Source organism: Anomalospiza imberbis, chromosome 9, assembly GCF_031753505.1.
Source record: "Anomalospiza imberbis isolate Cuckoo-Finch-1a 21T00152 chromosome 9, ASM3175350v1, whole genome shotgun sequence".
NCBI classification, from domain to species: Eukaryota; Metazoa; Chordata; class Aves; order Passeriformes; family Viduidae; genus Anomalospiza; species Anomalospiza imberbis.
This window is the reverse complement of record NC_089689.1, coordinates 31,104,876-31,131,049: the sequence shown is the minus strand read 5'-3', so window position 1 is coordinate 31,131,049 and position 26,174 is coordinate 31,104,876. Positions and strand designations below refer to the sequence as shown.

The 26,174-nt window shown below is 50.6% G+C and overlaps 1 protein-coding gene across 6 annotated transcripts in view; it reads left to right on the top strand.

Annotated features, from left to right (window-relative positions):
• Positions 1-26,174, top strand: part of NEGR1 (neuronal growth regulator 1) — a 177,572-nt gene that overhangs the window by 90,062 nt on the left and 61,336 nt on the right. For all 6 annotated transcript variants that reach the window (XM_068199031.1, XM_068199034.1, XM_068199033.1 and 3 more), the window contains exons 3-4: positions 12,628-12,753; positions 20,346-20,477. In XM_068199031.1, coding sequence (XP_068055132.1) covers positions 12,628-12,753; positions 20,346-20,477 — 258 coding nt within the window. The remainder of the gene's footprint in view (positions 1-12,627; positions 12,754-20,345; positions 20,478-26,174) is intronic.

Sequence of the window (26,174 nt, the reverse complement as noted above, 5' to 3'; positions counted from 1 at the left end):
GGGAATGCAGTGGGCAAAGGCTGCTGTGGTGTTCCAACCACAGATTGTATCCAGGTAGGAATGCTTGGCTCCTCCCCTGGGCAGAGCATCTCCCCATGGGATGATGGAATGTTCTCAGCCATGCAGGGACACTCAGTGGCCATGAACAGAAGATAATTAATAATTAATGGCCCATGAACAGCAGAGATCTCCTGGAGGGAGGATTGGTTGTGGCAGAGATAAAGAAAACTGCCCAGTGAACAGCAGATACCTGCCCCAGCTCTGACAGATGGGGATGGAGTACACAGCCCAGCCACATCCTGCATTTCCAGCCTCAGACAGGTGGAGATCAGGAGAAGTTCTGCCTGGACAGGGCTGTCCAGCCCTGGCACAGCTGCCCAGGGCAGGGCTGAGTCCCCATGCCAGGAGTGATTTCAGAGCTTGTGGCACTTGGGGACATGGCTGGGGTGGCCTTGGCAGTGCTGGGGGAATGATTGGACTCCATGGGCTGGGAGGGCTTTTCCAACCTGAAGGACTCTGATTCCCTGATTTTCTCTGTCTTTCTGCTGGGTGCCTGAGGCTGATGTTGTTTCCTTTAATCCCAGCCCTGTAACATTCCGTGCTTGTTCCTGGGAGCAGATCTTGCAGGGAGATGTTCTGAGGAGCTTCCTCACAGGAGCCACACAATGCAAACCCTGAGACTAAAATTACCGGGGCTCCATTTCCTGCACGGTGTCACTTGTGAGGCAGGAACAAGGATAATAAATAGCACAAGATCTTTAGCTCCAGACAAGGAAACGACAGCAAAATCAAACCACACAGCATTGATTCATAATACAATCCCATAATGTGACTCCAACTCCTATTATACCCACTTATCACAGGTCTTTTATCCCAGCTATTCAGATAAAAGCTCGGGAATTTGTGCAGGCAGCACGGCACAGCCCCACCAGTAAATTTTGAATGCTGTGCTCAAGGAGATGCATGCACAGAATCTCTTCTATCTCCTCTTTTACTGTGGGTTTTGGCATCCTTTTTTTTTTTCCCCACCTGATGTTTTGAACATTTCTCCCCCCTGGTTAATTTGTTCATTTATAAGGAAAGGATTAAACAAAAATCTCACGAGAGAGACGTGAACTTGAATGTTAGTGTGCAGATTTGAATGGATAAAGAGGCACTTCAGGAGCTGGATAAAACCAGAGCGTTCCTAAGCCTCTGATTCCAAACCTGCCTCAAGGCTAGCGGTGCTGAAGACATTACAGGGAGCAGAATAAACAGCTAAAAATTGCTTACTTATAAAAAGCTTTGTAATACCAAAGGCTCAAGTAGAGAATTGTAAGTCAGTTATTCTGTTGACCCCCATGGATTACTTGTTTTGTTGTCTCTAGGATTCAGAAATGTTCTTATTTTATTTAGACTGAAATTTTAATCATCCCCACTTTGCATTTAAAATATGATATTATTTCCCCTTCTATCATCTGCAAGAGAAAATGGGGAAATTTCCTTAATAGTTGGCAGATTAGCTTTGTTATGTAAAGCAGATCCTGGCAAAAGGAATTATAATTAACACAAGCGTTCCATTACACAGTGAAAGGGTTGGTTTAAAGTCTTTCTGTTCCAAACACTTCAAAGCAGAGGCTTTGTTTTGTGTTCCCACTGAATTGGATGTAGTTAGCACGCCCAAATATTTTGCCCATAAATATTCCCAAATGGCTGTATGTGATAACAGCAATCTCTGAGTGAACTTTCCTCAGCCCAGGTTTGGGGTTTGAAAGCTATGGCAAATCATTTCCTTCATAACTCTGCTCAGCACAGATACCCAGAGCCCTTTAGGAACAAGAAATCACTCCTTGTCCAAAGCTCCCATTGATTTATGGCAACAAGCTGCTTCTGCTCACTCACAGGGTGGGAAAGAATCTCCAGTACACATCCTGACATCCCGGAGATCCTGTGCAAATGATTCTTTATGTGCTGCTGGGGGTGTTTATCCTGGAGAAGAGGAGGCTCAGAGGTGACCTCATGGCTCTCCACAACTCCCTGCAGGGAGGCTGTGGACAGGTGGGGTCGGTCTCTTCCCCCGGGCAGCGCTGACAGAACAAGAGGACACAGCCTCCAGCTACGTCAGGGAAGGTACAGGTTGGATGTTAGGAAGAAATGTTTCACCGAAAGAATAATAAAGTACTGGAATTGTCTTCCCAGGGAGGTGGTGGAGTCACCATCTCTGGATGGGTTTAAAAAAAGACTGGACGTGGCACTTGGTGCTGTAGTCTAGTTGAGGTGATAGGGCATGGGTTGGACTTGATGATCTTAGAGGTCTCTTCCAACCTCATTGTTCTGTGATTCTGTGATTCTGTGATTCTGTGATTCTGTGATTCTGTGTGATCCGCATCTCAGGGCTGGGCTGGGCCCCTTGGGGAGGAACCTGGAACCCACCTCAGTTTCCTGCAGGGAAACGAGGGCAGAATTCTGTGCACCAGGCATCCCAAAGTGCTGGGCAGGCAACAGTCCGATGCTAATTCGGTGCTAACTGTCTGTAGAGTATGAATATTAATTACACCATTAATCCCCATTAATCCCAGCAGTTCCCGTGCCATTGGAATGTCAGGAAGATTAAATCACACCACTCCCCGCGCGTTTCCGTGGGATGGGGGCAGCTCTGCAGCAGCTCAAGAGGAGGAATTAATAATGTGGAAAGCAATTCCAGGTTTCAGTGTTAGATAATCGTTACTAATTTCTAGGCTTTGTGGTGAGAACAAAAATAAATACTGAATAAATTTGTATCCACTGACTTAATCCAGGGAAGAAGCCTGTCCTCCCCTGGACTGAGCGGAGGCACTGGAAACTTGCTCAGGATAAATTTGTGTTCAGGACCAGCAGAGAGCCATAATCTCCTAAACCATCCCATGGCAGCAGGGGCTGAATGAGCAGCACTCATTTTTAATGCTGACCCCACCAAAGCCCAGCCTAACTCCCCTCTCTGGGAAGGGTCACAGTGCATGGCAGCCACATCCCCGTGCTGGAGTGCTGCAGACACAACTGGCCCTGCCTTTCCTTTCCAAAAATTAGACACAGCCAGGCCAAACTGCTGCAAGGTGGGGGCACAGCTTGTTCCAAACATTCCCAAGGGAATGGCTGTCAGGAATTCACTGTGCAGAGGGAGCTCAGCCCCCGGGGATCCCAGAAGGGCTCAGCAGGGATTTCAGTCGATGCATGTGTGAAAAACACCAGTCACTTGTTTTTTAAAATTTTTAAAGTTTATTAGTAATAAAATCAGAGTAATAAAAATTTGGACAATGAGGATCAGGACACTACGAGACAATAAAAAACAAAGAATTTCAGACGTCTGGTTGTTTTTGGGCACTGAGCCGCCAAAAACATGCCTGGTGAACAAAGGAATAACCCTTAAAAGCAACAGCCTGTTGCATATTCATATATCTCAAACATGATGCATAAATTCCTTGCAAATTAAGATTTTTTTCTGGTTTTTGTCAACTTTTTCCCCTTAATCCTGGTGGTTCCATAAAGATGGAGAGGAGGTGGAAGAATGTTTGTTTTTTCTGATAAGGAGGCTGTAACTCTTTAGATTTCCTGTTGTTACCTGTGTGCAAAGAGTTTCTTGATTATCTCAACCCTTTCTTGAGCTAGTTAAAAAGTATCTTACATAGCATAGTTTCTATTTTAACATTGTGTTATAACCTAAAACTATATTTAACACACTACCTAAGAGAATTAGTACAGCATAACTTTCTAACATTACACATATAATATTCATTGTAATATTTGCAAAGAGCCAATCATAAAACATGCATTTTTCACGCCTGGGGTGATGCAGCAGAGAACACACCTCTGCAATTGGCCAGTGACATCAAAGTGCGAGCGCCTGTGACAACAGGCTGCAAACCCCAAATGATGGAGGTCAGAAGGCTCTGGAATCAACGGGGTGAAATCCAGCGGGGACAGAACGGGACAGGAGCCTCGGGGAGAAATCCAGTGCACGAATGAGGGCAAGGAGCAGCGCCTGAGCAAGGTGAGGGTGGCCGGGCACAGAGCAGGAGAGGGCAGCTGGAGAGGCAGGGCTGGGGCCGGACAGGGTCCGTGCCCTCCTCCCTCTTCTGCCTGACTCAACCCGAGTGGGGAAGGTTCCATCCCCGAGGGCAGGGAATTCTCGCAGGGAATTCTCACAGGGAATTCTCACAGGGAGGAGCAGCTGCTTCACAGGGGAAATCACATCAGGGTCCGAGGGGCCATGGGGATGGTGGGGACCCTTCCCTGGGCTCTCCAGTGAGCTGAGGAGAAAGGGACAGGGCAGGCAGTGACATCCAAGGGGGAGTTGTGTGACTGAGCTGCAGGCTCACAAAATCCCAGCCTGGGCTGGGCTGGGCTGGGAGGGACCATGAATCCCACCCAGTGCCACCCCTGCCCTGGCAGGGACACCTCCCACTGTCCCAGGCTGCTCCCGCCTGGCCTTGGGCACTGCCAGGGACCCAGGGGCAGCCACAGCTGCTCTGGGAATTCCATCCCAGCCCCTGCCCACCCTGCCAGGGAACAATTCCCAATTCCCAATGTCCCATCCATCCCTGCCCTCTGGCAGTGAAGCCATTCCCCGTGTCCTGTCCCTCCCTGCCCTGTCCCCAGTCCCTCTGCAGCTCTCCTGGAGCCCCTTCAGGCCCTGCCAGGGGCTCTGAGCTCTCCCTGGATCCTTCTCCTCTCCAGGTGAGCACCCCCAGCTCTCCCAGCCCGGCTCCAGAGGGGCTCCAGCCCTGCAGCAGCTCCGTGGTGGAATTCCCTGAGGAGCTGGAGTCAGGGGTCCTTGGGGGTCCCTCCCAGCTCCAAATATTCTGTGGGGCTGTGCTCTAGAACGGGTGGGAGAGAGCTGGGGCTGAGAGGAAAGGACCAGGAATTGCTTTTCACATCAGAGCAAAACGCTTAAAATGGGAAGTAAGCAGAGCCATATGGTTGGGATACAGGGATGGGGGAGTGATGCAGCCAGAGAACTGTCAAGGGAAATTATTTTAATAACTATCTTGGGAATACGATGTAAATCTGTCATTCAGGCTTGCTGGAGAGAGACTGAACCTGTAGAATTCTCCAAAAGGAAAAATGCAGAGTTACAAGAAATCATCTCAAATCATTACAGCTCTTTTATTTAGTTCCTGTGACAGTATGAGCAGCAACAGGTATATCACTGTTTACCTGTCACAACCCTCTAATATTCTCATTTTGCCTGTAAGGAGCAGTGATGAGGTTTTACCTCTAATTTTCCAGTCTAGAACTCTTTTCTTGGCACATCTTGTGTGACAGGAATCCTCCAGTGAACATCCCTTTGCCCAGGTACGCTGGAATTTGTGTTTAAAAGATGGACATCCCTATGTGAGTGTACAAATTCCAACCTCAGGGACAGGGGCAGCTGGAGCTGGGCCAGGGGAGGTTGAGGTTGGATTTTAGGAAAAGGTTCTTCCCTCAGAGGGTGCTGGGCACTGCCAGAGCTCCAGGAGCACAGGGTGGGATTGTTGGGCTGTCTGTGCAGGGCCAGGGGTGGCACTGGTGATACTGGGGGCCCCTCCAACCCAGGATATTCCATAATTCCGTGGCTTTCTGACTCCAAACTTGCACAGCCCCTTCAGCAGCCAGCAGCTCTTCCTTTGTCTGCGAGGATAAAGAAAGGGAAATCTGAGTTTATTTTGAATTATTACATTTTATTGCGTTTCTGGCTGAGCAAACAATGGTGCTCTCGCTGCTGGTTGGAACTCGAACCTTGTAGGATTTAGGTTGTGGTCTGGAAAGGGGAACAGTGGGGTTTTAAGGGGATAATGTGTGTGTCCTTATGTAATACCAGCAGCTTTTTGATGCCTTCTGGAGGAGCAGGCCAGTGTGGCCCATGGCCCAGGAGGAGGGAAGGGCTGGGGCTGGTTTTGGCAGCCTGGGAAGGTGGAGGTGTTTGCTGGGATCCATGGGCTGGGATATTGATGGGGTTTTGCTGGTATTTCATTGGCCTCTTCCACTCTGCAACTCCTTAATCACAGAGACCTTCAGGAGCTTCCTGGGACCAGGAGCTTTTAGAGATGTTCAGAGTGGTTTATTCAGATTTATCCAGGCTCTGTTAAACTGACAAATGTTCATCCTGTCCCACCCACTTGTCCCTTTCTTACCCTGGGTAAACTCTTCTCTTCTTGTCCTGCCTTAGAAGTCCTGTCTTCTTGACTTATGAGTCCAGGGGAGCACTGGTTTTACCCAGATAAAAATCTTGTATTATTTCAACCTTTGACTGTTTTCACAGTTATGATCATTCTTCTTCAGCCCCATCCAACCTGGCCTTGGGCATTCCAGGGGCAGCCACAGCGTCTCTGGGCAGCCTGTGCCAGTGCCCAGGAAATAATTCACTGGCTCCCCTCTTCACTGGTGCTGGATGGAAAGCCATCCCTGCTTTTCCAGAGCCCTGTCCTACCCCTGGGTGTTAATGAGCTCCAGCAATGGGGCCCTGCTCAGCCAGCAATCAGTGCCCAGCTGGGAGGGCTTTGGCTCCAGCCACCGGGAGGTTGCTTTTTTTATCATTATTTTTGCCCTTTATAAGTTTCTGGCTCCATTTCCATGATTAAACAGTTGGCAGAGCTTTGATTGGAGAGTGCTGCTCGCTGAAAGGAGCTTGTGGAGTGTCTCAAAGCTTTTCCAGGGAGTGGGAAAAGCTGAGCTGCACCTCCTGCTCCTCGTGCTCTGTGGTCCAGGAATGTCCCAGTGGGACAGCTGGACTGCCCTGGCAGAAGGAAAGGCGGAGAGGCACAACCCACAGACACACGGAATTCCCAAACAGGATCATTGCTTTTCCACTCGTGCCCTGATAATGCCCTCAAATTGGTCTCAGGTAAGCTGAGCACAGAAACCAGGTGAAGACAGAGTTCTGAACACCAGCAATGCCCCATGAATTTGCAGAGATTATGGTTACTGCCACGGAGAGCAAAGAGCTAAAAGATCCATCCCAAACATAGGGAAGTGCCACTTTTGTGAGACCTTTTGTCACGCCTGGGCGCTGACAGGAATGGGAAATAAATGAAGGCTCCAGATCAAACCATTTCTCTTCCCAGCCCACCCATCATTTATTTCCTCAGCCCCACTTTGCCAAAGCTGCTGTGTTTGAGACAAATTGTGTTTAATTAGGAGGAGGTGGAGACCTTTAGGCAACGCTCTTCAATCAAAGTGCCTCGAGGAACTAATCATGGGAAAGCAAAAGGGTTGGGAGCTGTCCCCGCTGGTGACTGATTGTCAGAGGGGAGGGCTGGTGCCAGCACAGGCTGGGGGCTCCTGCTGGAAAAGCTCTCCTGATTTAAAATCTGTGCTCAAGACACTCTGGAAATGGTGTTTGTGGTGGGGGCATTTCACTGCTCTGTAAATATTGAGCTCATCTGAGTATGAAATGAAAAAAATATAAGAGCTATAAAAAACAGAGCAATTTTCAGTAAGCATTGATAAAAAAAAAAATACTACCCCAAAAAGCACAGTTATCTTTTTCATGATTGATACTTAGGATGCAAGATGGAGTTTGTTGGAAATAATTTTTGGAGTTGTTTAGGGCTGGTTTTAGTATAAAATCAGTGATTTGGGGTGTGGCATCCAGTGTTTAGGGGATCAGTGTTGTTTCCAGGGCTGAGGATGAAAACAGTACCTGGGCTTGCCAGGAGGTGGAGGATTTATTTTACCAGGGATGGGGGGACGGGACACTGGGAATGGATCCCACTGCCAGAGGGCAGGGATGGATGGGATTTTGGGAATTAGGAATTGTTCCCTGGGAGGGTGGGGAGGCCCTGTAATAGAATAGAATAGAATTTCCAGAGCAGCTGTGGCTGCCCCTGGATCCCTGGCAGTGCCCAAGGCCAGGCTGGACACTGGGGCTGGAGCAGCCTGGGACAGTGGGAGGTGTCCCTGCCAGGCCAGGGGTGGGTTTGAGGTCCCTGTGAACCCAAACCATTCTGGAATTCTGGGATTTCGTCACACAAATACTTTGGAAACATTGGTGAAATCCAGGCAGTTTTCACCCCTGCAGTGGTTCCCTGTTTCTGGGAGCCTTCCAAGCAGCTCCTTGATGGCAATTCTGGATTTTACAGCACAGAACTTTCACCTGACAGAGTGAGCCTTGCACAGTCCAGCTTTTAGGGGGGTTCTCTGCAATCCTGATATTTTGAACAATTTGAACAATATTTAACTATTCCATTGCCACCTGCATTGGGTTTGGTTTTTCCCTTAAATGTTTCCTTTGATTACCTGTTGTGTTTTCCCTACTTTTCCCCCTCAGAATGATGGTCGGACATGATGTTCTTAGAGCTCCTTTCCAGCCTTAAGGATTCCATCATTCCATGATTTGACTGTTCTGGCTGTGTGTGGTTTTCCAGGCACAAGTTGCTTTGTCCTGATTACAGTGGGAAGAACAGGAGAAGGAAAGATTGGGAATTTAGGGTTTTCCTGCCATGCAGGAATTCCTGAGCCCATGAGGCAGAGAGGGGGGGTTTGTGGCAGGGAAGACTGAGGATTCTCAGTTAGTGGGAATGGAGCTTAATCACCCTCATAAGCACATTTTAATTTTTCTATGGATTTCTCATCAAAACCAATTATTACGCCCAAGCCATAAAAAGAAGAGCAAGAATCTGTTTCCCGTGTCCTGGCAGTGATTTCCAGCTATTCCCCACGCTGATGAAATCAATTTTATCCTGTCCCTCAGAGGAGCCCAGGGCTCTCCTGCTGCTTCCAGCCCTTCCACCAGGCAGCTCAGCCCGGGAGGGTCCCCAGGGTGTCACTGCAGCACTCGGGGCACAGCAGGGGAGGGGACAGCCACCCCCACAGCCTGCAGCTCCTGCCGCTGCCAAGGATGTGCTGCTGGAGGGAGTTGTGGAATTCATTGTGAATTCATTGTGAATTCATTGTGAATTCATTGTGGAATTCTTTGTGGAATTGTGGAATTCATTGTGGAATTTTGGAATTCATTGTGGAATTCATTGTGGAATTGTGGAATTCATTGTGGAATTGTAGAATTCATTGTGGAATTGTGGAATACCTTGTGGAATTGTAGAATTCATTGTGGAATTCACTGTGGAATTCATTGTGGAATTGTAGAATTCATTGTGGAATTGTGGAATTCATTGTGGAATTCACTGTGGAATACCTTGTGGAATTGTGGAATTCATTGTGGAATTGTGGAATTCATTGTGGAATTCATTGTGGAATTGTGGAATTCATTGTGGAATTGTAGAATTCATTGTGGAATTCACTGTGGAATTCATTGTGGAATTGTAGAATTCATTGTGGAATTGTGGAATTCATTGTGGAATTCATTGTGGAATTCATTGTGGAATTGTGGAATTCATTGTGGAATTCATTGTGGAATTGTGGAATTCATTGTGGAATTGTGGAATTCATTGTGGAATTGTGGAATTCATTGTGGAATTCATTGTGTAATTGTGGAATTCATTGTGGAATTCACTGTGGGATTGTGGAATTGTGGAATTCACTGTGGAATTCATTGTGGAATTGTGGGGACTCTCAGCCCAGCCAGGACCTCCTGAGTCACTTCCCTGACAAACAACTCCAACCCCCGCTCCCAACACACTGGGGTACCTTTATAGCAAGGGGTCTCCACCTGCTTTAATCCTGTAACTCCTGGAACAAGGTGAGCTCTGGTCTCCCCCGAGCCTTCTTTTCCCACGGCTGACCATCCCTGGTTCTCTCAGTCTTCCTCCTGCAGCAGCTCCCCAGGCCTTTGCTCACACACCCTGTCCAAAAAAGGGAAAGTTTAAATTAAAGGCATTGTGCAAAAAGGGAAGGGTTTCTGTTAAAACATTAACATTAATGTTTTAATTTAACATTAAAAAAGAAAAAGCCAGATGACTGCAGAGCACTTTCCATGTTGGACCCCCGCACCAAATTTCCTTGGGAGTTTAATTCCTCCTTCGTCCTTGTTTATTATCTCAATTCTTTGGCCTTCCGTTAATCCATTTTCTGAATAAATGTTTATTTGCTGCTTTATTTAATTTTCCCCCTGACCTTCACAGCTCCACGTGATCTGGGTGGGAGCTGCTGAAGTGGGGAGCAGCTCAGTGATGGGTTTAATGTGCGCTCCAAGCTCAGCAGAGCAGATTTTAAATGCCAAATCTGCTCCAAGATCAGAGTCTTTAGAGGCGTGGGAAGAAATACGGATGCAAAACAAACATTTTTTAATTCCTAATAAATATTAACATTCCATTGTGATGCTGCACATATACTTGAGGCATAATTAGTAAATTCCACAGATTTTAGTGATCTGAATGTAATGATCCCTATCAGCCAGTAAATAGCAGAAAAATTAGCAGCATACTGATACGGCAGAAATCCTGATTTGTCTCAAACTGCGAGGCTCCAGAAATGCTTTGGAAGCCAATTTCTATCCCGGGAAGGACGATGTTCCTGGGAAATCGCTGCCAGTAATAACATCCACGGTGTGCCATGAGCCCCAGATCACACCGTGTCACTTCTGTCACCTGACAGGATTACACTGGGCTGCAGCTCTCTGCTTATTCGGGGGTTATTTTAATTAATGGACCTCTCAGATTCATTTCTTTTCTAATTCTATTTTGGAAATGCATCAATGCTGTGACCTGCTCAGTGTCATTGTAACGAGACTCACAGACATCTTCAGTGAGGTTTGATTTAATTTCCTTGCTGTAAAGCCCAGATTAAAGAAGAGCCCAGTCAATTAGGAATGGAACAAAGCTCGTACTTAAAAGGAAATCACTTAATCTGCACCCTGTAAGTCTGGAAAATTCTCCACCTTCTACCATGTCACAGCTCCAATCTTCCCTCAGAAAGACTGGAAAGTTCCTGGTGGGAAGCCCCAAAATGCAACAAAAGCCTGCACATTTCTTGTGGGTCAGATCTTTGTGGATCCAGCAAAACCTGGGGAGGGTTTGTGCCTGTCTGACAGCCTGTGCTGGGCTGGAGCCCCTCTGGAGCCAGGCTGGGAGAGCTGGGGGTGCTCACCTGGAGAGGAGAAGGATCCAGGGAGAGCTCAGAGCCCCTGGCAGGGCCTGAAGGGGCTCCAGGAGAGCTGCAGAGGGACTGGGGACAGGGCAGGGAGGGACAGGACACGGGGAATGGCTTCACTGCCAGAGGGCAGGGATGGATGGGAGATTGGGAATTGGGAATTGTTCCCTGGCAGGGTGGGCAGGGGCTGGGATGGAATTCCCAGAGCAGCTGGGGCTGCCCCTGGAGCCCTGGCAGTGCCCAAGGCCAGGCTGGACAGGGCTTGGAGCAGCTTGGGACAGTGGGAGGTGTCCCTGCCAGGGCAGGGGTGGCACTGGGTGGGATTCAAGGTGCCCCCAGCCCAGCCCAGGCTGGGATTGCACAGTTCCAGCAGTGCCAGGCAGCTGCTGGATGCAGTGCTGCCAGCTGGGACTGGGCTCTGCCACCCCAAGGCTCCAAACAGCAGCAGGAGGAGAATGGGTGGCGTTGGTTCGTCCTTTGGGTGAAGATGTTCAGTGCTGGGATTCACAGGAAGGGGCACAAATTGTGTTTGGAGGAGCAGATTCCTCCCGTGTGCCAAGAGCTGGAGAGTCCTGCCTGTGCCAGCCCCCGTGGCAGCCCCGTCAGGGAAGGTGTGGCATGGAGGGAGCTGCACAGAATCCCGGGGGCTCAGGAATGTTCTGGAAGGTGTTTTGCTGACTCCAGCTCCCAGTCAGAGCTGCAGGAGCAGTGGCACAGGTGGGCTGGACACGGCATTACTTCCAGCCCGGAGGAAAGGGACAGTGGAGCTGCTGAGAGCAGTATCTCCTCTCCTCCTGTGCCTCCTTAGGGAACTGGGAAAAACACCAAATCGGCACTGGGAGGCGGGGATGCAGCCCAAAATCCCAAAATCCTAAAGGTGTTTGGGATTCTGGATCAGAGGAGCTGGGATCAGCCTTCCCCACAGCTCTCCCTAAGGATGGAGTTTCTCTGCTAATTGGAAATGCTCCCCACAGACTCCCAGTGACTTTGCTCACACGTGCAGAGGCACAAGCACAGGGGGTGAGAATCCCCAGCTTGCTGAAGTCAGCCTGAGCCCAGCTCTGGTCAGGGAAAGGGCTGGAGAACATCAGCAAGGGAGGATCCTGCAGCACCCAGCTGGGCTGTGCTTTCCAGCCCCTGAGGGGGTGTCCAGGCACAGCCACGGCTTCAGGCGGGGGCATTTGGGCTGGGACACAGCAAAACCAGGGAGACATCTGGGAGAGAAAAGCCCCAGCTGGACAGGCACTTAGGTTAGGGGAATGGACGAGCCCCAAAGCAACAGGAAACAACAAAATAAATATGTTTTAGTCCTCTTTGTGAGCAGCTTGGATTCTCCAGGTGCACACGGAGTGGCTGGAACAGCATCATTAATTTTTAAAAGTACCAGAAAAACCCAATTTTGTCTCCTTTGCAAACTGTCAGGAGCAAGCTCAGTCTTCCCTTAAGCAGGAGCATCCATCTTCCCGGGGGCTGTCCTGCAGCTCCTGCTCTGCACAAACACAGGGAATCGCTGCTTTTGGTTGTGGGGTTTGCAATCCAGGGCTGTGCTCCCCCACAGGAGGTTCTGCAGCTTCCCCGGCCCCTGTGTGTCTCTGTCCCTGCTGGTGGCCCCGAGCTCCCCTGACGCCCTGTCCCCTCTCGTTGCAGTCTCTCCCAAGATATTCCGGATCTCCAGCGACATCGTCGTGAACGAGGGCAGCAACGTCACCCTGGTGTGCCTGGCCACGGGGAAACCAGAGCCCTCCATCTCCTGGAGACACATCTCCCCCTCGGGTGAGTGCCCGGGCACGGGGACAGCAGCACCAGGGCTGTGTCCCCCCGTGCCCACCCTGAGCCCCGGGCAACTGTCATTCTGTCAGGTGTTGCCATGATTTTTAAAAGTGTTACGTTTTCTTTTATAGTTCTTTTGAAAGTGTTAAAGTTCTCATAAAACTTCTTTAGCCTTCTGATCATGTTTACACATTTGAGAGTCAGAGTTCCCACACAATTTCATGTATAAACAGAATAGTTTCTTCTATAGTTTTTCCATATTTCTCTGTGGGTGGAGAGAAATTATGGATTGATCTTTGGACCAGTGTGGTTGGAGAGGTGGTAATTCCATCCTCCAACCCACGGTCACCTTTGGAATTCTATAAATACCAGATGTTGGAATAAAACTGGGTCTTTTCTGTTTTGAACTTACCAGACTTCTGTGCACTCATTTCGTGCCCAATAACAACACAACAGGGTCAGAGCTGGTGTGGTGCCAGTGGCGCCTTGGGAGGCTGCCTGGAGCAGAGGCTGGGCAGAGCTAAAGGGGCAAACCAGGGATTTATTTAAGAACCTCCAAAGCATGCACCTTGGGCAGTGCAAGAGCCCAGCCATGGCTACACCCAGGATGGACTCTGAGTCGCGAGTTTTCACACTTTTATGAGTTCTGGTCCGTTTCCACACTGGGGTTCAGTGTCCAATTCCAGCTCAGGTGCTGCAGTCCCATCCTCCCAGGCTGCTCTCCTCCAGTCCCTGCTGTTGGCACTTTTTGGGCTGAAGCTGCAGCGGTGTCCTTGGTTCTGGGCTGGAACAGGATTGCTGTGTGTGCCTGAGCTGTGAGGAGAGCTGCTGACACTTCGTATGGAGTTCAGAGTTCTGTACCAGTGCAGTGCAGAGTCTGGGAAATATGAAAGCTCAAACTTCAGGCGTCACCACAACACAGGAATGAGCACAGAGCACCCTGAATATGAATATATGTCCATACATGTGTTGTAATCACAGTCATGGATCCAACAATTCCAGTAAAAATCCAAGCTAGGATGAAATGAGGAGCACAGGGGCTCTCTAGAAATGGGAAACGTGACAGTTAAACACAGGAACAGGTCATGCAGTCGGTTCAGTTTACTGTCATTTCTTCCACTGCTACAGGGTGAGATTTCTGGGGTGTCAGGGTTGGGACTTACGATCCGGGTGGATCCCTCCCTCAGGATATTCCAGGATTCCACACCACTGAACCACTATTTCATGATACAGTTCATCAGATTGGTTTTGCTGAACAAATTAAATGAAAAATTGTGAACAAAATGGCAAAGGAAAGAATACCTGCTGTTTGATATTTCCTTGTATCCCTTTGGCTCCTCGTAGCATGTTGAAAGGAAAGGTTTTGGCCGGTGTCAGGGCCACTGAAAGCTGCTCCCTGTGAGAAAAGCAGGGGCTCTGGGGAGATCCCTGCTCTGGAAATGAGGATTTTGTGCTCCCCAGCTCTGTCCCAGCTCTGTCTCAGGCAGAACTGGAGCTGCCTCTGTCACTGGGACTCTGCAGTCAGAGCTGGCTTTGCAGTGAGGGGTTGCTCTGCTCCCCCAGCCTGTATAAAATCCGTGTAATTACAGGCAAGAAGGGTTCCATGGGCTGCCACAGCCTCTCATCATCCTGAGGAACAGTTGGCTTTACAAAGCAAGATCTGGGAAAAAACCCTCACTTTTGACCTTTAAAACAATGACAATGAATTTGGCTTGAAGTGTCCATCAAGGGACTGGAGGTAAAATTCAGTTGTAGCAGAAAAGGGATTTTAACTAAATGTCAAATAAAATTTTATTGGAAGCCCTGGTGATACTTTGGATTAATGGCTTAAAGCATTTGAGTGGCTGCAGAAAGGAGCTGGGGTGATGTTCCTGGAGAGGGAGGAGGAGAAAAAGAAAATTATTGCACTCAGGCCGCAGCAGGGGCTGAGGGGGAGGCAGAGCATCCTCATCTGGAGTTCAGGCAAAATGAAGAGGTGGCACCTGGGGACATGGTCAGTGGTGGACCCCAGGGGCTCAGAGGGACTTTCCAACCCAAATGAATCTGTGGAAATGAATGCAGGGAGTCAGAAAGGCTTTCAGTGCCCCCCTGGATGTGTTCCTTGCTCCAAGCCCCATCCAAGCCCACCTTGGACGCTTCCATCCCCAGAGATCTGGGATTCGGTGGCCTGGGTGTCCCCCGGGGATTCACAGACACAGCTGGGTCTGGGGAGGGAGAGCACGGGCTCCAAAGGGCTCCTTGCTCAGGAATCCTGTCAAACGTGATGGGAGCAAGCCCGGGGGTGACAGGGACTGTTCTGTGCCCCGGAGGCAGCAGGATGTTCGGTGCCAGGGCAGCAGCTCCGTGCCCAGGGGCAGACAGGCTCGAGTGGCACCGCAGCCCTTGCCAGCAAACCCAGCCTGGCTCCATCAGACCAGGAGAGGCAGGAGAGCTGAGAGCCCCCGTGCCTGAGAGCCGTGGCTGGCATTCTGTCTGCAGCACCCCACCTCCCTCCTGCCTCGGCTTCATCTGCACTTGCTAATTCCTGCCCGTTCTCGCTGCAATTCCCAGCGGCACTAATGAGGCTCCCAGGCAGGCAGCGCATCTCCCATCCAGCACTAAATTATATTAACCAAGCATATTTAGAATATTCTCAAATTGTTTGTCAAAGCTGCTGCTAAAAGATAAGGAACTGAAATCTCTGAATACAAATGACTCAATGTAGACTAATTCCAGGATATGATCGTGATTTACATCAACACAGCCTCGACTTGCATGAGGTCGGATCCAATTTTTCTGAACAAGAGCTAAATTGAACCTTTCGTAGGAATAAAAATAAAATGCATTTCAAGGTGATTTTTAAACTTAGTCCGTAAATTATTGGCCTGGAATCTTTATTGTGCATGTTTAACTTGCAGTCATTATGTAAATGCTCGCATTCTATAAATATTCATTACACAGCCCCATTATGTAAATCCAGCAAATCTCCCCACTCAGCGTAACAGCGTCGGGCTGCGGGCTGTAATCTCCAAATCTGTATTGTTGAAATGTCACCCGAATAAATTGCAGGTATTACTTATTTTGTTCTGACATTTCCCAGCAAAGTGCAGCATCGATAGTTTAGGAATGAAGGCAGAATGTTAAAGGATGAAGTTCTGCCGGGGACCCCGCTCCAGCTTTAGCCCTGCCGTGTCCCACCAATGCTTGGGCAAAGCTCTCCTGGCAGCAGCAGCAACTGGCACTCAGAAATCCCCCGATAAAACGGTCCTCTTCGCCAAAATTCAGGTGCCGTGCATCAAAATTCTTTTCCACTGTGCTTTTGGCAGAAGTTTCCCAAGGGGAGCTTCCCCAGTGGGGAAGGAACGGGATGCTCGGGGGAGGCAGGGGCAGCATCGGGGCAGTGGAGTTAAGGTGAAGGAGGGTCACTTTGGATCGGAACTGGGATGGAATTCTTCCCTGCGAGGCCCTGAGTGCCCAGAGCAGCTGTGGCTGCCCCTGGGCCCCTGGCAGTGCCCAAGGCCAGGCTGGACACTGGGACTGGGAGCACCTGGACAGTGGGAGGTGTCCCTGCCCATGGAACAGTGGAGCGAGATGGGATTTAAGATCCCCTCCAACCCAAACCATTCCAGGATTCTGGGATCCCTGGTTACTTCCAGTTTCACATTTTCCAGCTCTTCCCTCCTCTCTTTCCCTGTTCTCAGCGTTTTTATCTCCATCATTCCTGGCCAGCAGTTTTCTCAAAGCAGGAGGATGACTGGATGTAGGGAGAGGCCTGCATTGGGAGGAGCAGCGCTCCAGAAACTGTAGATAAAGGCAGATTTTCCCACGTGGAATGCCAGGCAGGTCCTTGGCACCAGGACACTCGGCATTCATTCCGTCCAGCACTGCAGAACACTCCTGTTCTTTGAGGGAGAAACAACGAGGGATTGAGAAAAGCCTCCCTAAATCCCGAGGAGCAAACCCAGCTGGGTGTGAGGCAGCCCCTGCCAGAGCCTGGGCTCCCCTGCCCCGGAGCCACCGCCCCTGGCAGGAAGGAGAAGGGCTCTGCTGGAGTGCAAGTGCTTCAGACCTGGATTTCCAGGCTGCAAATCCTCAACTGACAGGAATTATTATGGGATTTCCAGGGCTCTTCCTGTGTACAAAGGGCAAACCCTTCAAATGCTCCATCTCCTGCTTACAGATGGTTTTACAGCTGGAAGTTTTAGAAAGAAGTTTCTGGCTTGCTTCTTTTTTCTTGCTATCTCCCAAACAGGGAGCAGATGTTGCCGGGGAGGATATTGCTGTTGTTTTCCCCCAGCTCCCCCCAGAGCAGAGCAATTGTGCGCTGTGGGATCTCTGAGCAGAGAGGAGCTGCTCTGCCCCTGCCCGCCCTTCACACAGAGGGGCCGCTCCAGGATTAACCACGTTGTGGGAAGGCTCTCACTGGCAAACTGCGCCTTCCTGACTCTGCAGCTCCAGGTTCAGTTGGCAGGGGCTTCCACAGCCTGGCAGTGACCTCCCTCCCCAGGCTGCTCTGGCCCAGGGAGCTCAAACCCAGGGATCATTTTCTCCTGGGTCAGGAATCCTGGAATGGTTTGGGCTGGGACCTTAAAGCCCACCCAGTGCCACCCCAGGGAGCTCCAAGCCCTGTCCATCCTGGCCTGGGACACTGCCAGGGATCCAGGGCCAGCCACAGCTGCTGTGGAAGGTTCCTTTGGAAGAAGCTCTGGTCAGTTGGAAGTATGGATGAGCAATGTTCCCTGGAAAACACCCAAAGCCTGCATTCCCTGGGACGTGGGCTGGTTCAGGTGGCCTCAGGCTCCTCCATCAGCCCCTCGTGAGAGAAGTGACATTCATGGGGCACGGCTGATGGCTCGGGTGGGTCAGTCCTTCCTGCAGCCTCTCAGGGAGCTGAGGATTTTTATGAGTATTTGATAAGAATTTAATGTCCTGCTGGTTATCCTGGGGGATTGTTCAGCTGATGAAGGCATAGCTTGTCATTAAATCAATTGTCCCTGCTATCAAACACGGGGCTGGGGCTCCCCAGGAGCTCCAGGGGAGTAAATGAGGGCACTAATTAATGGTTTAAAGACAGCAGAGCATCCAGTGGAAACGGCTGGGTGGCATTCCTCCCTTTGCCTTTGGATCAGCAATAAAATCACTCCCAAAACTTCCCAAAGCACAGCTCTGCGTGGAAAGGGCCACGTCCTCTGGGCTCAGTTATGGGAATTTTGGCCTTTTCTTTTGAACAGGACTTGTAGGTACCAGCCCTGGGAGGTTTGGTGTTAGGATCCAATTAAGGGATATTCAGTGCCAGGAGCCATTGCTCAGGGTGAGGTGACATTACCCTGCAGCTGGGGCTGAGGGACACTGCTCAGAAAAGGGCCATTTCAGAAGGTTGAGCATCCCTTCAGGAACAATTAAAGGCATTCCTAGAAATCCTCAGGCCTCCTTAAAATCCTTTAAAAAATTCTCTTTAAAATACACTTGTCAGGAGAAGAATGCTCCAGCTAAGATGGTCAAATAACTGGGGCTTTGTGAAGGAACTGAGGGACAAGAGTGAGATCAAAATCTTAGAGAGATACAAACTAAACCTGCCCAAAAGCGCTGCACAGAAATGAGCAGGATCTTTTCCTTTTTGACAATTTTATGATAAATGGGAAGCATTTCTTACTTTTCAACAAAAGTAGATGGGCTCATTAATAACTCATAGAATGCAATGAAAATGAGAGTTTCAATGCAGGCTGAGCTTATTCCCACGGATACCAGTTCATTTTTACCTGAGAAACGCTGCAGTGTTGAATGAGCAGTGTGTGGATCTCAGGAGACACGTCAGAGCCTCAATGTTCAGAACCAGCCCAATGTTTCCCCCTCTTTCCAGAGCCAGCCAAGCCCAGGCTTGTGCAGATACACCAATAATTCACCCCTTGATGGCCATGACATAGCAGCTCTGCCTTGTCCCCACTGCCCACTCGGGTTTTTCCCAGAGCTCCCAAAGCCACAGTTATTAACAGCCAATTAAAGGCTTTCAGGCTGGGAAAACACTTCCAGCAAGGCTTTTAAACCCTTAGACCTATAATTTCCAGCATCTGTGGTGGTGGCTGCTGTGAGAGGCTGTGCTGCAGTAATAATGGCACTGAACTCTTTGGGGTTTGTGATGTGGTGAGCGCCTTGTGAGGAACCCAAACTGCTAATTGGCCATGGAGAGGCTGGGAGCCCAGCTGGGAGGAGGGAGCAGCTCCAGCTGAGGGACACCAAACACTCCCTGCCTGGTAGGAACAGCAGGGGAAGGCTGGGAGGGGCTGGGATTTCAGGAGCTGGGGAAGCGCCTGTGCCCCGTGTCAGGTGGGGACAAACGTGTTCCTGGGCTGTGAGCAATTCCTGATGGGTCCCAGCTGAGCTGGGCCAGTGTTCCTGGAACAATTCCCAGTGGGTCCCAGTTGAGCTGGGCCAGTGTTCCTGGAACAATTCCCAGTGGGTCCCAGTTGAGCTGGGCCAGTGTTCCTGGAACAATTCCCAGTGGGTCCCAGTTGAGCTGGGCCAGTGTTCCTGGCTGTGAGCAATTCCCAGTGGGTTCCAGGGCACAGAGCAGGCACAGACACCAATGTTTCTCTTTGGTTCTCTGTCATTTCCCAGCAGATCTCTGCCTGTCCTGGGAATCGCTCACGGACTGTCCTTATTCCTGTGTGACGCCCAGATCCCATTCCTCTGGGTCCTGTGGCCAAGGAGAGCTGTTAATTGTTGGATCAGCTGGCTGGGATCAGCTGCTCCAGGAGTGGCTTTTGTCCCTGCAGCTGGCCCTGAGCTGGCTTTGCTTCATCCTGCAGGGCAGGCTGATGTTGCCCTGATTTTTAAAAGCGTTGGTTTTTTTTATAGTTCTTTTGAAAGTTTTAAAGTTCTCATAAAACTTATTTAACATATTTCTACTGGACTTCTCACACTGTTCATGTAAACAATGATTGTTTTGCATTCTTCTCTGTGGGAGGAGAGAATTGATGGCCTGTTGGTTTGACCAGTGTGGTTGGAGAGGTGGCAATTTCATCCTCCAATCCACTGCCACTTTTGGAACTCTATATATTGTGAGGTCAGAAATAAAATTGGCTCTTTTTCTCTCTTGAGCTCACAAAGTTTCTGTGTACTCATTGCGTGTCCAGTAGCGACAGGCTGGGCTCTGCCCACCTGCAAACCATCAGCACTCAGGGGTGCTGCAGCCTGGAAGGCAGGAATGGTGCAGTGCTAGGCTGGTTTGGCTTGGAGGGGATGTAAAGCTCATCTTGTCCACCCCTGCCATGGGCAGGGACACCTTCCCCTATCCCAGGGTGCTCCAAGCCCTGTCCAGCCTGGCCTTGGGCACCTCCAGGGGCAGCCACAGCTGCTCTGTTCCGTGGCACCCATTGGGTACAAATTACTCGGGTGTTTCTCGGGGTTGTCGAGCTTTTCTATGGAGCTGGGTCAGGAGAGAGCCTCTGGTCAGCTGCTGGAGTTTGGGGGTTTCAGCTCCCCGTGGAGCTGGGGTTGCTGCATGGAGGCTGCAGAGGCTGAGCGTGTTAAACCCTCTGGCTGCCGTGCAGGTGTTGGATTTCAGGAGCTGTGTGCTCAGCCTGCAGTAATTTCTTCCTGTGGTTATTTCATTTCAGCCAAGCCCTTCGAGAGCGGGCAGTACCTGGACATCTATGGAATCACCAGAGACCAGGCTGGGGAGTACGAGTGCAGTGCAGAAAACGATGTCTCAGTCCCAGACGTGAAAAAAGTAAAAGTCACAGTAAACTGTAAGTGCTGTTATTTGTTATTCCCTCAGTGTGGTGGAGAAGGAGAGTCTGGAGCAGCAGACTGGAGCTGCTGGCTTTGTCACAGTGGCTGAGGGAGCTGTGCTCTGGGGTGGCCACCTGGGTGTCACCAAAGCAGCCACAGCGAGCTCGAGGTGCAGACTCTCATTTTTGGGTGATGATCTGAGCAGGTTCTGGTGGCTGCTGTGGATGTTGGGCTGAGCCCTCCCTGGTTTCTCTTGTCGTGGTGGTGCTGGAAGTGATGTGAGGAGATGAGAACCTCTGCTTGGGTCCTTGGATGGGGCCTGATCTCCATGGGAGTGTGAGCTGCTCCCAGAGGAGGCAGCTGGGTGTTCATCAGTCCCACTGCGGGCAGAGGGACGCCGCTGTGGGGACCCTGCGGGGTGCTGGTGGCACCAGCAGCTCTGACCTGGTGGGATTTCCACACCGAGGAGGTGCTCAGCTTGGGTCTGACTCTGATTTAGCACTCAGCGTGATGTGAAATGTTCTTTTTCTCTCCAACATGTGAGAAAACACAGGCAAGACAATGTGAATAATTTCTCTTGTTCATTCTGAGTTTTCTTTGGTTAACCTCAGTTACCCAGCGTGTGATTTGTTTCTGGTTTTGGAGTTGCTGTGGCAGCTTTATTGGTCACAAATATGAGATGTCAGCGTTGTGTCTCCCCCAGAGGCCTTGTCCCAGCTGATGTGCTGCCCCTCATCCCCTGTCACTGTGGGGCCACTGCTGTCACCTGGGGCATTCCCTGCTGCCCAGACTGCTCTCGTTCAGTGGCACCGGGGCTCCTTGGGCACGGGGACAATGCAGTGGCACTCCATTTCCATAACAAACTGACAAGAGCAAGGCTTCCTCCCCAGAAATTCCATCCTTTTCTTTGGTGCCTGTGGACGTGGCTCAGTGGTGGCTTTGGCAGTGCTGGGGGGAGGTTGGACTTGGTGTCTTGGGGTCTTTTCCAACCTAAATGATTCTGTGAGTTCTTTTCCTCTGCTGCTGTTCTCACCCACTCCTGGTGCCATTCCCTGACAATTCCTGGTGCCACTCCATGACTGTATTCCTGGTGCCATTCCTTGATTGTATTCCTGGTGCCATTCCCTGACAATTCCTGGTGCCATTCCCTGACAATTCCTGGTGCCATTCCCTGACTCCACTCCTGGTGCAGGGAGGTGTTGGCACGTGGCTGTTCATGGCATGGAGAGGCTGTTCAGTCACCCAGGCAGGGACACCAAGGTGATCAGGTTTAAAGGACTCTGTGAAATTCGGGTTTCTGGGCTGGGCAGCTTGCAGCCCCACACAAACAAGGAGCTCCTGGCACTCGTGCCGTGGCTCTAGTGACTTACAGGGGGGTTCATTACACTGCTTGATACTCCAGCATCTACGTTTTCTACTTAATTTATGTCTGTCCTCCCTAATTCCCCTTTGGAAAAGGGTGGCCTGAGAATCTGCCTGAATTCCAAAAGGATGGGGGTTCAGGAAAGGAGAGGAGCCACTGAAGCTGCTGGTTGGTGCTGAAGGAATGCTCCACCAAATCAAGTTAAAATAGATAAGACATAATCCAATTTCATTTCACAAGTAAATCCTATTAGCATTTTCCATTACATTTTGCAAAGCAAATACTGATTTATAGATTGTAATATTGAACCCTGCTTTGAATGAACCAGTGTCTGGATTTAATGTGTCATCTGAAAGCTGGTCTGAAACTCTCCAGGTGCTACTGTCACTTTGCTCGTTCTCTCCTGCTCTATTACTGCCATGCTTGGAAAATATTAAAGGCAGCTGCTAAATCCTAGAATTTCCAGTAGAGCTGAGGCCACAGTGAGAGGATGAGGAATGGGATGTGTGCCTCAGGAAACTGACATTTATTTGCATTTATTTCAAAGTGTCAGCTGTCTAAATAACTAGAAAATGTGGATTTAAAGTGGAGTGGCATTGCGGAATTCCCTTTTCTTAGGATAATCCATGTTAAGGGTGCCTGTAATTGTACCTTGGACAGCTCTGTTACACCTGGAGCTTTCAGACTTGACTGAATCAAGATCCGGTGGCTTTGGGGAGGGAAAAGACATTTTTGAACTCATTCCTGGGTGGTTTTGTCCAGTTTTCAGGCTACTTTTTCCATTTCCCTGGATGAATTCAGGGTCCTCACCCCTGGTTTTGTGTTACTGAGCCCTCCCCAGCAGCAGGCCCAGGACTGGTGTGCAGGTGAGCAGACGGGAGCAGAGCAGGAGCAGGGTTTGGCACGCAGGCTGTGCCCAGCCGAAGGCAGATTTGAGCCCAGCTCAGCTGGTCTGTGCCTGGGAGCGGTGCTCAGACCCAGCTGGATTGCTGAGCTGCCCCAGTCCATTCCTCAGGACCCTGCCGGCCAAGCTCACCTCACCACTGTGCTCCAGGTGCTCTCACACCTCTGACCACAGCACTTCAGGGGCTCTCCAGGGCTTGGCTGCCACTCCCTGCCGAGGAAAGCCTCACCCAGGCTGTGGTGGCTGCTCAGGGCTTACACTGCAGCCCTGCATTTGCCTAATTCAGCCTTTTAACAAGTTTCTGAAGCTCATTAGGCTGATTTAGTTCGAATCAGTTGGGTTTATCCAAGTGTTCACTGCATCGTTCCTTCCTTGTCATAACCTGGGATGCAAAACAAAGGCCTGGGCTCGCTGAGTTGGTAAAATCCTCGGTTTGGAACGGTGCTGCCCCAAACCTGACAGACCCCCAGGGCCTGGAAATGCTCTCAGGAAAAGGGTGGCTCGTGGGGGTGTCCTGTGCAGGGCTCAGGACTGCAGTCCATGATCCTCATGGATCCCCTCCAGCTCAGCAGACTCTGTGATTTAACCCTTTCCTTTTCAGGCACGTGTTTTGTGTCCTTCAGCAAATCATCTCAGTTTGGGGCCTGGGGGCTTTATTCCCAACTTTATCGGGTTTTCCTGTGCCTCTGGAGCCTGGGTCTGTGTGCTGGGAGCAGGTTCCACATTGCCTGGGACTCTGGTGGACATCCCAGCCCTTTCAGGAGTCCTCAGCCAGCCTGGTGGGGTTTGGGGAGTCTGTTCCCGAGGCAGATCCTGTGCCCTTCCCTGGGATGCTTTGACCAGGAATTTCTCCAGGATGCTTTGATCAGGAATTTCTGGCAGTGGGGTTTTTCTGATGCAGGAATGTGTGAGCTCTTGTTAGGAATTTTAAGTGGGGTGTTTGTTTTCGCTTGGCCAGGCCGGGTTGTGCAGAACAGCTCCCCTCATTAGCATTCCTCCCCTCATTAGCATTTCTCCCCTCATTAGCATTTCTTCGAAGGCTCCTCGCTGTTGCTATGGTGCTTTGCATAACATTATGGATAATGCTCCGATTTTACTTTGAAATCAGACATCCTGTACATGCCACGCCAGCCTAATTAAATCTGTAACCTTAAATCGCCTGGGGAAAAACACCGCAGGGCCAGGGCTTGGTGGGGCTGCCAGTCCCTTGGACATGTCACTGAGACTCTTCCCGGGAAGTGTGACCCGTTCCTGGCCTAGGATCAGCATTGCCTTGGCAAGCTTTTGAGTTTGGATTCAAGAAGGAAAGTTGCCTCGGTTAAATTATGAAATATGAAGGCAAAGCCCACATATTTTCTGGAGGTCTCAGTCCTCCTCTGCTTTGGCACCAAAGATAAAATTGCTCAGAGCAATTTAATTTTAATTTCCACTTTCCTCTAATAAAAGAGAGGGGAGCAGGGGGCTTCTCTCAAAGCAGAAATCAAGAACTCTGATTCTGGTTTTAATAGCTCCTGATTTACAGCTCCATCTTTTTATCCCTGACTAAGTTTGGGGCCTGGGGTTAAGGTCAGTATTGGCTTTAGGAGCCAAGCGTCACTGCCAGGGGTATTGCTGCTTCCTCAGGTCTCAGGGAGCATTCCAAAAGGGGATTTTGGCTCTGAGGGGCACAGGGGACTCCTGGAACTCTGACTCTTGTTTCTCTCTGTGGAGCAGGGGGGTTCAGTGCCCAGTGGGGTTTGCAGGACACGCTCTGCTCTGCGTGGTGCCCTCGGTCTGGGTGGTGTTGGTGATGCTGGGCAGAGTCCCCAGGCACCGGCCGTGCCCCTGCCCGTGCCAGCTGTGCCCAGGGCACGGCTCCAGCCTGCCCTGTGTGCCACAGAAGCTCTGATTTGCTGTGGGAATGCAGCTGGTCCCCTTTTGTTCAGGATTCCTCTCCCCAGCTGCTGCAGACGTGGGGAATGCAGTGTCCTCCCTTCACCTCTTTCCACCCAAAAACATCTGCAAGAGAGCACGGCTGGAGCTGTGCTGATGTTCTGAGTGGGACAATGGTCCTGCTCCCTGACACCTTGCTGGGGACAGGGGTGGCTCAGAATCACAGAATCACAGAATGATGAGGTTGGAAGAGACCTCTAAGATCATCAAGTCCAACCCATGCCCTATCACCTCAACTAGACTACAGCACCAAGTGCCACGTCCAGTCTTTTTCTAAACCCATCCAGAGATGGTGACTCCACCACCTCCCTGGGAAGACAATTCCAGTACTTTATTATTCTTTCAGTGAAACATTTCTTCCTAACATCCAACCTGTACCTTCCCTGACGTAGCTGGAGGCTGTGTCCTCTTGTTCTGTCAGGCTCCTGCATGGGACAGCGGCACCGTGGCCAGGCTGGGAGGGGAGTGGGCTCTGCTGGGAGGGGAGTGGGCTCTGCTGGGATGGGAGTGGGTTCTGCCCGGAGGGGAGTGGGCTCTGCTGGGATGGGAGTGGGTTCTGCCCGGAGGGGAGTGGGCTCTGCTGTGCGGGCTGTGCTGTGCAGGTTCTGCTGGGAGGGGAGCGGGCTCTGCTGGGAGGGGAGTGGGCTCTGCTGGGATGGGAGTGGGTTCTACTCGGAGGGGAGTGGGCTCTGCTGTGCGGGCTGTGCTGTGCAGGTTCTGCTGGGAGGGGAGTGGGCTCTGCTGGGGGGGAGTGGGTTCTGCTGGGGGGCTGTGCTGTGCAGGTCCTTCTCTCAGCCCAGCCCAGCTCCTGGCTCGATCCTCCTGCTCAATACTAACCCGATAGTGCAGATGGGATCCCCTGTCAGTACCCGACAGTGCAGATGATGGGATCCCCTGTCAATACCCGACAGTGCAGATGATGGGATCCCCTGTCAGTACCCGATAGTGCAGATGATGGGATCCCCTGTCAGTACCTGATAGTGCAGATGGGATCCCCTGCAGCTGCTCCAGCCCTGAGAACTCTCACATTTGAGGTACTGCTGCAATTAGAGAGCCTGGGGAGGCTGGCCAGGAGTTGTCTCTGTGGGCTCAGAGTGAGAGGGGACAGAGCTGCCCACCGGGCTGAGGGAGGTGAGGGGGCAGCACAGCCCTGGTGGAAATTTGGGTGGTGGTTTAAGTCAAGGCCAGCAGAGCTGGGTTTGGAGCTGCCAGTGAAGGGCTGCCAGCAAAGTATTTCAGGTGAAACCAGTGCAAATAACAGCTTTGGGTTGTTGGGTTTTTTACATAAGATAAAGGTCTTTGGAGAATTCCTGCAATCCTATAGATTGGAGGTTTTGTACATGCACAATGACATCAGTTGGGATTCTCTTTTTGCTTTTTGAGTTTTATCTGGTTATTTTTGGTCACCATTAGGACTAAATTGTTATTTAGCTAATTTGCAAGCTGGTCTCATCACTGAGAACCTCTCTGAGTTATGTGATGTGCTATCTCATAGCCACACAATGAGAAACAGCT